Source organism: Anabrus simplex, chromosome 1 (genome assembly GCF_040414725.1).
Source record: "Anabrus simplex isolate iqAnaSimp1 chromosome 1, ASM4041472v1, whole genome shotgun sequence".
Taxonomy (NCBI): Eukaryota; Metazoa; Arthropoda; class Insecta; order Orthoptera; family Tettigoniidae; genus Anabrus; species Anabrus simplex.
In genome coordinates, this window is record NC_090265.1 from 520,918,990 (window position 1) to 520,933,673 (window position 14,684).

At 44.1% G+C, this 14,684-nt stretch overlaps 1 protein-coding gene across 1 annotated transcript in view; it reads right to left on the reverse strand.

The window, feature by feature from the left end:
• Window positions 1-14,684, reverse strand: part of Ir25a (ionotropic receptor 25a) — a 113,444-nt gene that overhangs the window by 39,963 nt on the left and 58,797 nt on the right. Inside the window, exon 11 of the mRNA XM_068228108.1 lies at window positions 107-357. Coding sequence (XP_068084209.1) covers window positions 107-357 — 251 coding nt within the window. The remainder of the gene's footprint in view (window positions 1-106; window positions 358-14,684) is intronic.

Sequence of the window (14,684 nt, forward strand, 5' to 3'; positions counted from 1 at the left end):
GGCTTGTCGCCAATAGAAAATCATGGCGTAGCTTGTTCTTAATTCAGTTGTTCTCACCGGATAATCAGGACGCATGTTATATGGCAAACTTCAGGGACCAACTTACTCATAGAATCTCAGTTCGATATCGGACATACGCTTGAAGTAGGTGTACGCAGAGGAGTTCCTGACAGGAGCATATTGGATCTTGTACTGCTTGGAGAGATCATCCAAGGACTCCACAGGCGTGTCCAGTCGAGAAACTGTGAGGAACGCAGCCAGGTTGGCGGTGTAAGAAGCAATAATGATGAATCCAAACAGCCACCACGTAGCAGCAACCAGACGACCGGACAAGTTCTTCGGAGCCTCTCCACCTCCCTGCAATAGAAAAGCCATAAGTCATTTCATTTCATTTCACACTACCTATTACACCAGATGATGGACTGCAGAGGGTGGGGGTGGGAGGAAACTCGTAGATAGCATTTTGAAAAGCAACCCTCTTCCGGAAATGCACAATTTCCCTGCTGCAACAAAACAACCACGCGTACTAATGTCCCGTGTCTCCTGCGTCAATGAGTGGAGCGGACTACGCATGTAGTTGTTGCAATTCTTCTGCATTCACTTACAATAACTTACAAGAAAAGTGGGATTTACAAGACCCCGGTGAAGTCAGAGAAAGATCTGCTTACACGGGTTAAGATGTTCGCCTACCATGTGTTTGTTAAGCGAGTGTAACAGAACATAGTACGCATTTACCTTGCTTGTATGAAGTGGGTGTTCACCACTTGCGCTGTTCGTGTGTAAGTGGACGCACAGACACTGCAGCGACAAGAAAAGAACTCCTTATCGGAAACTGTCCTCACGAAACTTAGTATTTATTTTACGGTGTATTAAAAAGGACAAACATGACGATTAAAATGTAATTCCGAGGAGGATCCAATTGACCTTATCTGCAGTGATATCTTAAAGATGTCTGTCTAAAGATTACCTTCCTTACCTACCGCACATGCATCGAAGTAACCATTGAACAATCACAATGATCTCCCAAATTCCACAACTGTAGCCTGTTGATAGAGACTGACGAGGACGAGCTTGACTGTGCTAGTGGAAGGACGTACGTGCCACCCGCTTCGCTGTCCCTCTCCTCGCCAGGCGCTCTGTACATTTTAATTGCTAGACAGGCAGCTGTACTTGTTAGTACAATTTCGAAAGAGCTCTTGTCAGAGCTGAGCACTTCTCAGTGCTCGCTTTCTCTCTTTCTTCCAGGATTTCTTTTTAAGGAGGGCCAGGATGAACAAGCTTACCATCCCAGGGAGACCGGGGGACTACGACTACAAGGGAGCCATATTGAAGCTACAAGCGGAGCTCCACTCGTTGCCAGCCCCCGATTACAGACTCCCGACGCTGCTGGTCTACAACCGGTGGGGGAAGGACCCCTACCAGGAGACGATCCGCATAATCGATCTCCTCACGGCGATTGCGGAGTTCATCGGGGAACCCATCATCGAGACCATCAGCGAGGTGATCACTGGCTGGGCAGTCATCATCCATCCCAAGGACGCAGACTGCTTCCTGGTCTGTGAGAAGCTGGCGTCCCAGATATACCAGGTTGCCCGGCTACCAGGACACAGAGAGCAGCTGGACGGCTCAGGCTACCAGGAGGAAGCCACCCATACGGAGTCGAGGACCGAGGACGACGGTGGCGCTCCCGAGCGCCGCGACGGCGCGCCCCCGTTTGGACCGCTGTACTTTACGAAGTACACGCAGACCAATAAGGCCGCCAACCAGGACCGTCAACCACCTGCCAGGGCGAAGCGGACGCAGACCCAGGCCTACCAGGAAGGGCCTGTTACCCGGGCACAATCCAGGAAAGCGCCCGGAACGGCAGACGGCTGCACAGCAGTGGAGGAAGACGCCCATTGGCGTTCAGAGGCTGCTGTCCAGACCCAGCCTGCCAGTGCGACTGTCGAGCTGCAGACGTCGACGTGCGCCCCACAGGACAGGGAACGCAGTCGAGTGTTAGCTCCGACCAATGCCACCGCTGCCAGCCAGCAGGAGCAAGAAGACGGCGACGCAGCGGAGCCACCCGCATCCCCGGGGTTATCAGGCCGGGAGGAGGGCCACCAGGATAAGGCCTCTTCCCCTGCCGAGAAGAGATCCCCGGGAAGAAGACGCCGCCCCAGGACCAGGAGGAAGAAGACGCCAGCCCACCAGGAGAGGGCTGCCCAGCCGCAACCCAGGACAGCAGCCGAGCGAGGAGCCAATCAGGACAGGACCTCAGCAGGTAGCGGCAATCAGGTGAGATTGAAACGTCCCCATCAAGAGCTCTTGCAGTGTTTCCGCTGTTTGAGGTGGGGCCACCGGCAGAAGAGGTGTGGGCTTCAAGTGAGGTGCAACCGTGATCACCACTACACGGCCTGCGCAACACTTAAGGAGGCGCCGGTGTGCGCGAACTGCGCGGGGCGCCATTCATCCCATCGCAGCTGCCCAGTCTACCGGGCCACGGCGCGGGAAGAGAGGAAGGAGGCCCGGCGTCATGACCCACCCCCTTCCAGGAGGCCCCGCCCTGGCGGGCTTGGCCTCATTTTCCGGGATCGGAGACTGGGTACGGGGGACCTCAAGGAGGTAGCGCTGTGCGGCGGGCCCTAGTGGTACTCGACGCATGGCTCCGCAACCGGCAAGGCCCGCGCTAGTCACGGCAGTGCCCAGATGGACTGATCCCTTGGCAGATGGAATGGCGAGACGATGGATCATGCCTGGTGCATGTTACCTCTTCTTAACTAACACTACCACTGGACCTTTCCAGCCCACATCCTTGCATGTGCTACCACAAGATGTCAGGTTTTACATGTAGGCTCTTTCTCTTTTCTGCCTATGTGGTTTTTCCCTGACTCTTCAATACCACACCTTAACACTATCCAACCAACGCAAACTCGCTTGGTAACGTGTCTAACATGGAAACAGGCAGATACTCCTTGTATAATTTCCCACTCTTTCCTGCTATCTCTTTCTTCTTAGAAATAATAGCATGTCAGAGGCCATGTAGATTGAGTCGATGGTCACGCGGGGGGAGCGAGCTTCGCCCCACCCCCGAAAAAAACTGTTGATAGAGTTAGGCCCAACTGCGGGTTAGTAGCCGGAAACAAGTCGAGGAAGGGGCAGCAGAAGACGCGCGAGCAATTTTTAAAGCTGACTTAATTCACAGGGAGGTGCGTGCATTGAATCCCATCTACACCAGCGCTGCTGGGGTAAAGAACTTTGTATTAATATTTTCTCGTTGTTGCTTAGAACGCTTTTTATAATGTTTAAACATTTGCGAATCTAAGCCAAGCCAAGTACAGCTGTCTCGACAATCCGCTCGCACTACCGAAGTTCAGTTTCTCCAGCGAGCTGAGTTTCCTTGCCGGAGCGATAGAGAGCTACCCCCAGCGAAATTTAAGGTCGCTTGGGTGACTCATGCACTTGAAGCTTCTTTGTCCTGGAAGAGGGGTGGAGCTGTAGGCCCTCCCCCAACAGCAATTTACGGCGATAGGCCAGCCAGCTTAGGTAAGGTAATATTAGTTTTAATACTTGACACTCGAAGTCTTCAGCATCACACATTAGAGAATGCAAGAAAAACATCAACATCTTAACAGCATAGCCACTTGCACATCGTCTTGCTAATACAAATAGAGCCAGTATATAAAATCAATTGTAATATAGAAGAATATATTTTAGTTTTTGGTTTCGGCATGTATACAGTTTTTCCAGCAATTCATTGATGGCACGTGTAGAGTATGTGTTCCGATAGCCGCAGAAAAAGTATTTAGGTTGTACAGCATGAACACAGAGTTAAGAGCGAATGGTTGTCTGTGATGGTGGTATATAGTGAATTTTAGTAGTGTTCCTCTTGGATTATAGGTGAAGGTTTCGGGAGTTCTGTGGCATTCTTCATTAATATAACGTGTGCTATACGTCGTGACAAATATTTTCCCTCGTTTGCCGTTGATGCACGTACACTCAGTATGCGAGTGAAACTATAAAACGTCAATGACAGTAAAATACCAGTTAAATTTTGCTGGTTAGTTTAGATTAGGCTTTTAAATTAAAAAACAAATAGTCCCAGTGTATTTTTGTGAAAACCATGACTGTACCATCACGAAGCGTCACCGGATGAAACTGTAAGTACATTGCTTAAAATCTGCTTTAGATTAAGTTATGATGGTGTTGTCACTGACTGCCGTGAATATCAATTTGGAAGTATGTGCAGCGTGTGGTTAAAACTATTCTTGAAATATCTTTCTCAGGTAGACCTTTCCACGAAAAACGCAGCCTAATAAAATGGCAATGTTGACTTTAGAGAGTGTAGTGGGGCTAAGATTGTTTATATTAAAACACTTTTTTGCAGTTGGGGCAAAGAATATGTTCACCGCACCCCACGGGTCATTACAACCTGCTATACGGGTTGTCGACCTACTAGGCGCTATTATTATTTCACACCGATTTTTCAACTATCATCCCCATTTCTACATTTCCATCCTTCCTTCTAGCTTCCCATTGCTTCGAATTCACATCTCTGTGATCGTCCATCCTGCCATTATCTCTGATAACTTCATCCAGAGCGAAATCGACGTTCATTCCATATTCATTTAACTAAACTTACCTTAACTTGACAATATTTCTCTACCGTGCTGGGAATCGAACCATGCAATCCTCGGTTTTCGCAACGTCTTCTTGACCACTGGACCACATGCCGCCTTGCACAATGACAAATGGATCATAGCTCACAAGGCATTCTATCTATCAATACCAACAAATTCATAGTCTCTACAAATTCACAGTTCCGTCAGTAATAATAAATTCGTGTGGCTATTCCTAGCCGAGTGCAGCCCTTGTAAGGCAGACCCTCCTATGAGGGTGGAAGGCATCTACCATGTGTAGGTAACTACGTGTTATTGTGCTGGAGGATAGTGTTATGTGTGGTGTGTGAGTTGCAAGGATGTTGGGGACAGCTCAAACACCCAGACCGGGCCGCTGGAATTAACCAATGAAAGTTAAAATCCCTGTCCCAGCCGGGAATCGAACCCGGGACCCTCTGAACCGAAGGCAAGTACGTTGACCATTCAGACGAGTCGGACGGTTCCGTCAGTAAACAACGCGAATGCTTCCGAAAACGAGAGTTCCCAGCACTAACATTAATTCAGCAAGTCTCTCTTTCTTTCTTAATCCCTTTATCCTCCAGGATCGGATTATCCCTCGGACTCAGCGAGGCATCCCACCTCTACCACCTGGAGTGTGAGATTTTGTGTCGGGGGATACAAATGGGGAGGATGACCAGTACCTCGCCCAGGCTACCTCACCTGCTTTGCTGAACGAGGGCCTTGTGGAGGGATCGGAAGATTGGAATGAAGAGGGAAGGAAGCGGCCGTGGCTTTAAGTTAGGTACCATCCCGGCATTTGCCTGGAGGAGAAGTGGGAAACCACGGAAAACCACTACGAGGATGACTGAGGAGGGAATCGAATCCCCTCTACTCAGTTGACCTCCCGAGGCTGAGTGTACCCCGTTCCAGCCCTCGTACCATTTTCCAATTTCGTGGCAGAGTCGGGAATCGAATCCGGGCCTCTGGGGGTGGCAGTTAATCACGTTCATCACTACACCACAGAGGCAGACAATTCAGAAAGTACTAGGAAAATACTAACATTTAAAGAAAGAAACATCTTTGTTGTAGATAAATTGAAAAATACGAAGTGATGTTTCTTTCCAATCTAAGTGACCAGTCATGTTCCTTAATAATAAGCCATTATGAGAGGTCATATAGTATGAGTGACGGCTCCGCGGTGTAGGAGTAGCGTGCCTGCCTCTTACCCGGAGGTCCCGGGTTCGACTCTCGGCCAGGTCAGGGAATTTTACCTGGATCTGAGGGCTGGTTCGGGGTTCACTCAGCCTACGTGATATCAATTGAGGAGCTATCTGACGGTGAGATGGTGGCCCCGGTCTAGAGAGCCAAGAATAACGGCCGTGAGCATTCGTCGTGCTGACAACACGACACTTTGTAATACGCAGGCCTTAAGCCTGAGCACCGGTTCGCTTGGCCAAAGGCCCTTCGTAGATGTTGCGCCACGGGGTTTGGTTTAGTTTATATAATATGAAGAATTGAACTTCGTATCCAACTCTATGCGTTAATAGAAATCATTGAAATACTCTTTAACTTAAGTTAATTTACTTGTAAAAATGTCAATAAATGCACGCAGTGCCATGAATAAACCAAGAAGACGAACAAGAAGGTAAAGATGAAGAAGGGAATACTTAATCGCAAGAAGAATCCAATTTCACCGCCAACGATTTTCTGAGACAACCTGTTACTACTGCAGCCTCCATTTCTTACGGATATGGGTATCTGGCATCAACTAATGTAAATAAAGTTAGAACAATTACAACACAGCAAAACAGTACTTATAATTCAATGCATGTTAATGAACACTACACGTTGATTTAAACCGTCCATTGTAGTAATATTGACATCGAAAGTAATATACAGGGTTATTCAGCTGACTTGTTACACGCAAATAACTTCCAAACCATTAAAGATATCAGCATTCTGTTTTCATATTCGTACATGGTACGCAGGGTCTTGTAAAATAACGTGCTACTTAGTCTCATGGGATGATTAACAACCGAGATATTGATACTAACTCCATATTTTCAAATGGAACGGCACAAATTTATACAGCTGATTTAAAAGTTCATCTGCGTATAAGTTCAAATATGTAAGTATTTTCAAAATCGGACAATTACTTTTTGAGATATAAGTAAGAACAGCATGCGCTATTTTGCATGCCGCATCAGACTGCGTGAAGTCGGGCAAGGACATATTGAGGCGCAAGTAGTTTCCTGGGAGTGAGTTCAGCCACAGAATGGGTACCAGGCAAGTAAGCACCTCGTACACATGTGATGGGTTTCCAAAGTGTGTATGACAAGCGAACACATGACAGGACATAAAAGGTTGATGTGTTTAAAACGAATAAAATAAGTACTTTGCCTTGAAAGGAACATAACGAAAGCTATAATTGTCACTGGTTTTAGTGTATAGTTCATACTACTCTATGAGTTGAGAAATAAACATAACACAAAACTCCGGAAGAGCTCCTTCTAGAAAAGCAAATGTTCAGAGCTGATCGTAGTGAGGGCAGGAACACTATTATTTATGTTTTATTTTACACGCATTAATCTCCGCAGAGCTCCAGCGCGACTGTAGTAGCGTGAATTCAGGAGAGCGTAGGTTCCAGTCCTGCCTCGCCCAACCTGACATTGATTTTCATTGTGTCCCATGTTCAACACCAGACAAATACCGGATAGGTACCTTTGTGATATGCCACGACCGACTTTCTTTCCAAATCCTTCCCATTCCCATCCGTCAGAAAAAACGCTAAACTGAGCGCAGCCTATTACATGTCGAAACAAAACAATACAACTTTAATCTCCCTTCCCCGTTGTGTGTTCGCCAGTCATACAATAACGTTGCACACCCAGGGTATGTTACGGTACATCACATTATGTTTACAGTACATGCCTGGTATCCGTTCTGTGGCTGGAATCAAGGCCAGGAAGCAGCTTGCGCTTCAATATATCCTTGCTCGACTTCACGCCGTCTGATGCGGCATGCAAAACCGCGCATGCTCTTCTTATTTATATCTCAAAAAGTAATTGCCCGATTTTGAAGATACTTACATATTTGAACTTGTACGGAGATTAATTTTTAAATCAGCTGTATAAATTTGTGCCATTCCATTTAAAAATAAGGAGTTAGTATCAATATCTCGGTTGTTAATCACCCCCATGAGACTAAGTATCACGTTATATTACAAGACCCTGCATACCATTTACGAATATGAAAACAGAATGCTGATATCTTTAATGGTTTAGAAGTTATTTGCGTGTAACATGTTAGGTGAATAACCCTGTATAACCAAGCAGATTATGAGCGAGCAAGTGACCGCGCGGCTTGGCTCACGTAGCTATCAGCTTGAATTCGGGAGATAGTGAGTTCGAACCCGACTATCAGCAGCCCTGAAGATGAGTCTCCGTGGTTTCCCACTTTCACACGAGGCAAATGCTGCGGCTGTACCTTGATTAAGGCCACCGTCGCTTCCTTCCCAATCCTAGCTTTTTCCTATCCCATCGTCGCCATAAGACCTATCTGTGTCGATGCTACGTAAAGAAAATAGTAAAAAACGTTATGTTACATATTACCGCCATTCATGGCTTTTAGCGATAGCTATTATGAGCGGAAATCCTCGGACTCGCGAGGGATCCCACCTCTGCCGCCACAAAGTCAGTGTCCTCGAGTTTGAGACTTTCGGTCGGGGGATACAACTGGGGAGGACGACGAGTACCTCGCCCAGGCGGCCTATCTGCTGTGCTGAACAGCAGCCTTGTAGGGGGAGGGGAAGATTGGAATAGATAGACAAGGAAGAGGGAAGGAAGTGGCCGTGACCTTAAGCTAGGTACCATCCTGGCATTTGCCAGTAGGAAAAGTGGGAAACCATGGAAAACCACTTCCAGGATGGCTGAAGGGGGAATCGAACCCACCTCTACTCAGTTGACCTCCCGCGGCTGAGTGAACCATGTTCCAGCCCTCATACAACTTTTCAAATTTCGTGGCAGAGTCGGGAATCGAACCCGAGCCTCCGGGGGTGCCATCTAATCACGCTAACCACTACACCACAGAGACGGATACTTTAGGATTTATTAAAGAAAATAACACCTGGAGACTTCATAGCAATCAAGACATATTACAAAAACGTGGATGTTATAATATTAACCAAAGTCAATGATTGAGACGGTTTGAACATATATTGCCTTACTAACGCAAACCGTAACAGGACAGCCAGATGGTAAAAGACCTTTGGGCAAATCCAAGACTTTTGTGCAGAGATCAAGTGGAACAGGACTTTTGGGAAGTAGGAGCAAATGAGGAATGAGCCTTTGATAAAATAACATGGTGGATAATTGTGAACGAGGCTACAAACTTCTAAGTTAGTAGTAACTTTGTAATTGTAATATTTGTAATACCTGAAAGTGCTGTAGCTGTTCACAGCCTAACTATATGAATTGTTATCATTAATTTGTATTAAATGTAGACTTGCCAACCTCAGATTACAAAAGTGTGATACAGAATTTTCCAAAAATGATAGAATTTTTAAATCAATATCATTGTATGTTTTTCAAAAATGCACTCTAATGAAGAGATATATTTTATTTTTCTGGGTACCTATTTTATCTATTATTTATGACAAAAATATGGCACTGGCATTTTTTTCAGTCAGTAAAACTATATGTAAGGAACAGTTTGTTTTTCATTTGTTCGTTCGTTCATGTTGTTTTGTTTGTTTGTTTGTTTGTTTGTTTGTTTGTTTGTTTGTTTGTTTGTTTGTTTGTTTGTTTGTTTGGGAAACCAAAACAGCAAGATGCCAAAATACACAGTTCTGCAGTGAAAATGAAATTTGCTATAGAGTAGCATAATGCAAATTTTAAAAAATGAAAGAGCAACAAAGAAAAATCAACTAACAACAAAAGTAGCGGAAGAAAATTAAATAAAAACAAGACAACTGTAGGTAAAAACAATTAACAATAAAAATAAGGGCAAATGAAAAGAAGGAGGAAAATTAAAGATTGAAAGTAAAACAAAAGGAAGAACTTATCGATAGGCACAGTAAGAAAAATAACGATACGAGACATAGGTAACAGTATAGTACAGTAAAAAATAAATAAATATTACAGTATGTACAATAGAGGGAACAGCAGTGAGGAGAAAAAAAGAATGGAAAGGAGGTAGGTTAAGTTAAGGAAGATTTAATTTACGGTGGTATATGAAGAAAAAATTTCAAGTTCCTGTCAGAAGATAAAGAGTTAAGGAGTGTTGGAATGGGGATAAATAAAGTTCTTTGAACAAGAGAGGGGCAGGAATAGAAAATATGAAGGGGTGGATTTATCCTGGTTTTGCAATTTGGGACATATAGGAGAAAGAAAGATACAGGTTCAGGAGAATGAAATAAACTATTAACAATGGTGTTTCAGAATTTAAGGTGGGCTACTTACCTATGAGTAGATAATGAGTGAAGGTTTAACTTATCCAGTATCCGATTGCTGCTCAAGCTTCGACAATCCGATACTCTGGCTCTAACAATGGCGTTGAAGAATGACTGCATGTGGTCAATGTGATTAAGATTAGTAGGTGAAGAAGTAGACCAAATAAGAGACGCAAATTCAATAATCGGTAGGATGCAAGAGGGCATGGATATCAGTGATGTCAGAAAATCTATACAGCAAACCGAAGAGTGACATTGCTTGCGAGATTATCTTCTGTATATGGGGGACGAACAATTTACTGTCAAGCAACACTCCAAAGACATTTTGTTCTGTTAAAGTTGGGAACGAAACCAAGGAGGGAGTATTTACTAGGAATAGGGGATTTACAAAGTGTGATCGAGATAGAGGTACACTTGGTGGGATTAGGCTTAAGATGCCATGTAGAGCACCATTCAGAGAGAGAAATATGCCCATTCACTAAGGAGTTTACATCTGTTAAAGAATGGATTTGTTTGAGACTCTACAGCCAGTGGTTCAATCAATTGATTAATCAATCAGTCAGTCACCAGTGATCTACATTTAGGGCTGTTGCTCAGGTGGTAAAGTGTTGTCTGAATATGAAGATGAAGAGGAGAGTGTTGGTACAAACACAAACACCCAGTCCCAGTCAGATGCAATTAAAATTGCTGACCCGGCCAGCAACTGAACCTGAGACCGTCTGAACTGAAGGCCTCAATGCTGATTATTCATCCAAGGAGTCGGACTTCTGTTCATAGCATTTACATCATGATAATCATCAATCACCTGATCATGGTTACACAGTGAGAACGCATGGGCAAAATTATCAACAGTTTTCTAAATTATTGTGTGTTTTGCTAATTCTGTTCAACCTAATTATTATTATTAGCATATGGCAAGGAAATTATATACCTAATACATTGTATCAACTGTTGTGGTGCCCCACCTTTGTCTTGAACAGAGTTTGCTACTCAGCCAGCCTTCCAGAAGTGTTGCATGTTCCTGCCAGCGAGCATAGGGAGCAGTGACATTATCACGCTAGTGGCCTATATATATAGCTGTCCAGGTGGAGAGTGAACAGGGGCTGTATGCAGGCAGTCCGGTAAATAGCTACACCGCAAGTCGGGCACGGAGGTTTCTCCTCTTTAAAAGGTGCACCGAACAAGTGGACAGAGGGTTAGTTGAGGGGGTTCACCTCAGGACGAACCCAATAGCCCCACTTACTCTTATTTTCAATATTCTACCCTATTTAGTTTTCATCTCTTCTGGCCAGCCCTTGTATTATGACTGTAATATTCATGTAGTTTTTGGCTGTGTCCTTTCTTGGTCTCAGAATGTATATAATAGGCAACAGCCTTCAAAAGCTTTTATTTGCATCATGTTCTGGTAACGTAAAGAATTCGTAAATATTAGATTAGGCAGTTTGTTCATGATTTCTGTAATAGATCAATCAGGTCCTGCATGTTATTAGTTAAATGTACATATTCAGGTAGCATTGTCATTCAACAGCAGAAACTATTTAAAGAGATTTTTTTGTATTTTGTTATTCATGTCTGGGCAAAGGCAGCAAGAATAATTACTGTACATAGCGAAAACTGTTCACAGATAAACCATTTACTTTGTGTTGTGCATATCATCTGTTATGTATACAACACCACACCAATCTCAAAATTATCATATGTCCCCATAATTATTGCACAGATTGGCATCCCTGAATGGACATTGTCACCGAAGTAGCAGTTCTATAAATCAAGAATTATTGTTTTGAAAATAGTCTCACCACTGGCATTTAATTAATGGTTGAACCACATGGGGTAAATACTTATATACAAGGAATAAGTCAGCTGTTCAGCTTTCAGAGACCGCAGTACAAGGACCTTTTCTTCACTTCGAGAGTCATATATACAACTGACACAACATATTTCATCAAAAAGTGAAAATATTTCACATGAACAGAGTTGCAGCACTTTCTTAATAATAATAATAATAATAATAATAATAATAATAATAATAATAATAATAATACCCGTGTGGGGATTTACCGGTTACCTCCATCGGGCGCATCCCATTGGAATTGGGGAAGCTCGCTGGCTCTGCCACCAGCAGAGTCAGAGGGTAGTAGGGAAATAAAACACCACCGTAAAAAAAAAAACTGGTCCCTTGCCAGGGTTATGGCGAAGACTGGTAAATGACCAGAAGCCAGAAAACATCTTGAGGCAACCTCTAGGGCTAACAACCCTAGTTGTAAAAGGATGGGTACCCGTCCAAAGCAAAGTCAAGTCAAAAAGCATGATGGCACAACATTTCAAGAAACATACCCCAGGGGGTAAATCTTCGGATAAATCCCTCGTCGTGAATGCCACGGTGCACGAGTCTCGTTCGGATTCTGGGGGAGACTCGGCATCATGCAAGAGACGAGTCGGAGCATCTCGGTGTACCCCGAAGAGTCAAAAACTCAGGCCAAAATCTAAAACCTTTCTAGCAACTTTCAACATAAATTCACTTACACAAACTGGCAAGCTTAAAACCCTCACCAAAGCTCTTCACAAAAATCAGATATCCATAATGGCCCTACAGGAAACAAGGTACCCAGATGAAGAGACTTTTGAATCCGAAGGCTACTGATTTTTCAAGAGCAAAGCGCAAAGAGGAATCCTCAATGGAGCTGTGATGCTTGGAACCGCGTTTGCTGTTAGAACCAAGATCCTTAAATCGGTTGCAAATTTCGAACCTGTGAATGACAGATTGTCTATACTCACAATTAAATGCGCGAACAAAACCTACGCCCTAGTTAACGCACATGCTCCTACAAACGATAAGAACAAGTCTGATCCAGACGAAGTTGATAATTTCTGGGACCTACTGGATGAAAAATTAAACAAAATCCCCAAACACCATGTCAAGCTTCTTTTGGGTGACTTCAATGCTCAACTAGGTCGTGAACAGAAGTACAAGAAAGTTATAGGAAATTACCCTGCTCACAAAAGAACCAATCCCAACGGCAAAAGACTGGTGTCCATTTGCGAAAATCACAATCTGCAGGTCATGTCGACCCACTTTCGCCATCTACCCAGAAAGCAAATGACTTGGCGTTCTTCCGTCCAAGCTCTCGGAGAGTTCCAAATTGATCACGTTGCAATTTCCAGGAGAAACAGCCCTGAGATTATGAATGTGAAGGTAAAGAAAGGCATCAATGTGGCCTCAGATCATTATATGTCTCTTACCAAATTCAAACCAATTCCCGCAAACACAAGGAAGACAACCAAACAGATCACACGCTTCGACAATGATAAACTTCGGCAAAGGGTCGAGGAGTTCCAGGAGAAGGCTAGACCAAATGACTGTGACTTTAACAACTCCAAAAGTCTCCTTGTTGAGGCCGCCAAAGACGTTGCAGAAATCAAGAGAAGCAAAAAGCATGCCTGGTGGAATGGTACCTGCGAATCAGTCCTCCAAGAAAGACTCAATGCATGGAAACAGTACTACGCTACGAATTCAGAAAATGATTGGGAAACCTACAAAACCCAACGTGCCCAAGCAGCTAGGGTGTTCAGAACTGAGAAACGTAAATACGAAAAATCTCTCATTGAAAAGATAGAACAAAACTTTAGGAAGAATGAAAGCAGAGAGTACTACAGAGCCTTCAAACGCAAACTCACTAGCTATAAACCACCATCTCTATGCTTTGAGCGAAAGGACGGCACACTGGCGATGTCAAATGAAGAAAATTGCAGCATTCTGGCAGATTACTTCAAGAATTTACTTAATTGCTCTAAACCGCAAAGCGCCATTGAGACCAAGGAACCCTTACTCAGGTACCCAGATTCCAGACCACCTGACAGAGATGAAATCAAGCGCTACATTGCCCGTCTCAAAAATAACAAAGCGCCGGGTGAAGACTCAGTAGTAGCAGAACTATGGAAATATGCCCCGGAGGAATCACTTGATATCTTGCAAAAGCAAATAGAAGAAATTTGGAACAAGGAGACCCTACCCGAAGATTGGAAAATAGCTTTGATCCATCCATTACACAAAAAAGGCAGCATGAAGAACATCAACAACTACAGAGGAATATCTTTGCTACCCGTGACTTACAAAATTCTATCACTTGCCATCCTGGAGCGTTTGGAAGCACAAGTCGAACATCAAATAGGTGAATACCAAGGAGGGTTCAGAAAAGGTTGCTCAACAGCTGAACAGATCTAAAATCTCAAAACGATCATCAATATTGTACACTAAGGTCCAAACAGTATGTGTCTGTCTTTGTGGACTTTAAGAAAGTATACAACTTCATTGACCGGGAAGTCCTGCTAAACATCTTAAATGAATTTGGAGTTGATTTGAAACTGCTGGCATTAATTAGAGCCACCCTGACCGATACAAAATCCAAGGTGAAGTTCCACGGATGTCTCTCGCATTCCTTTGACATCAAAACAGGAGTCCGACAAGGTGATGGGCTATCACCGATACTCTTCAACTGTGTTCTTGAAAAGATCATCAGAACCTGGCGGGTGAGATTACAGGAAACCAACTACAGTCCATTGAGAATAGGAACCAAATCCAAGGGGATCGCAACAGACTGCTTAGCATTTGCCAATGATATTGCTGTTCTCTCAAA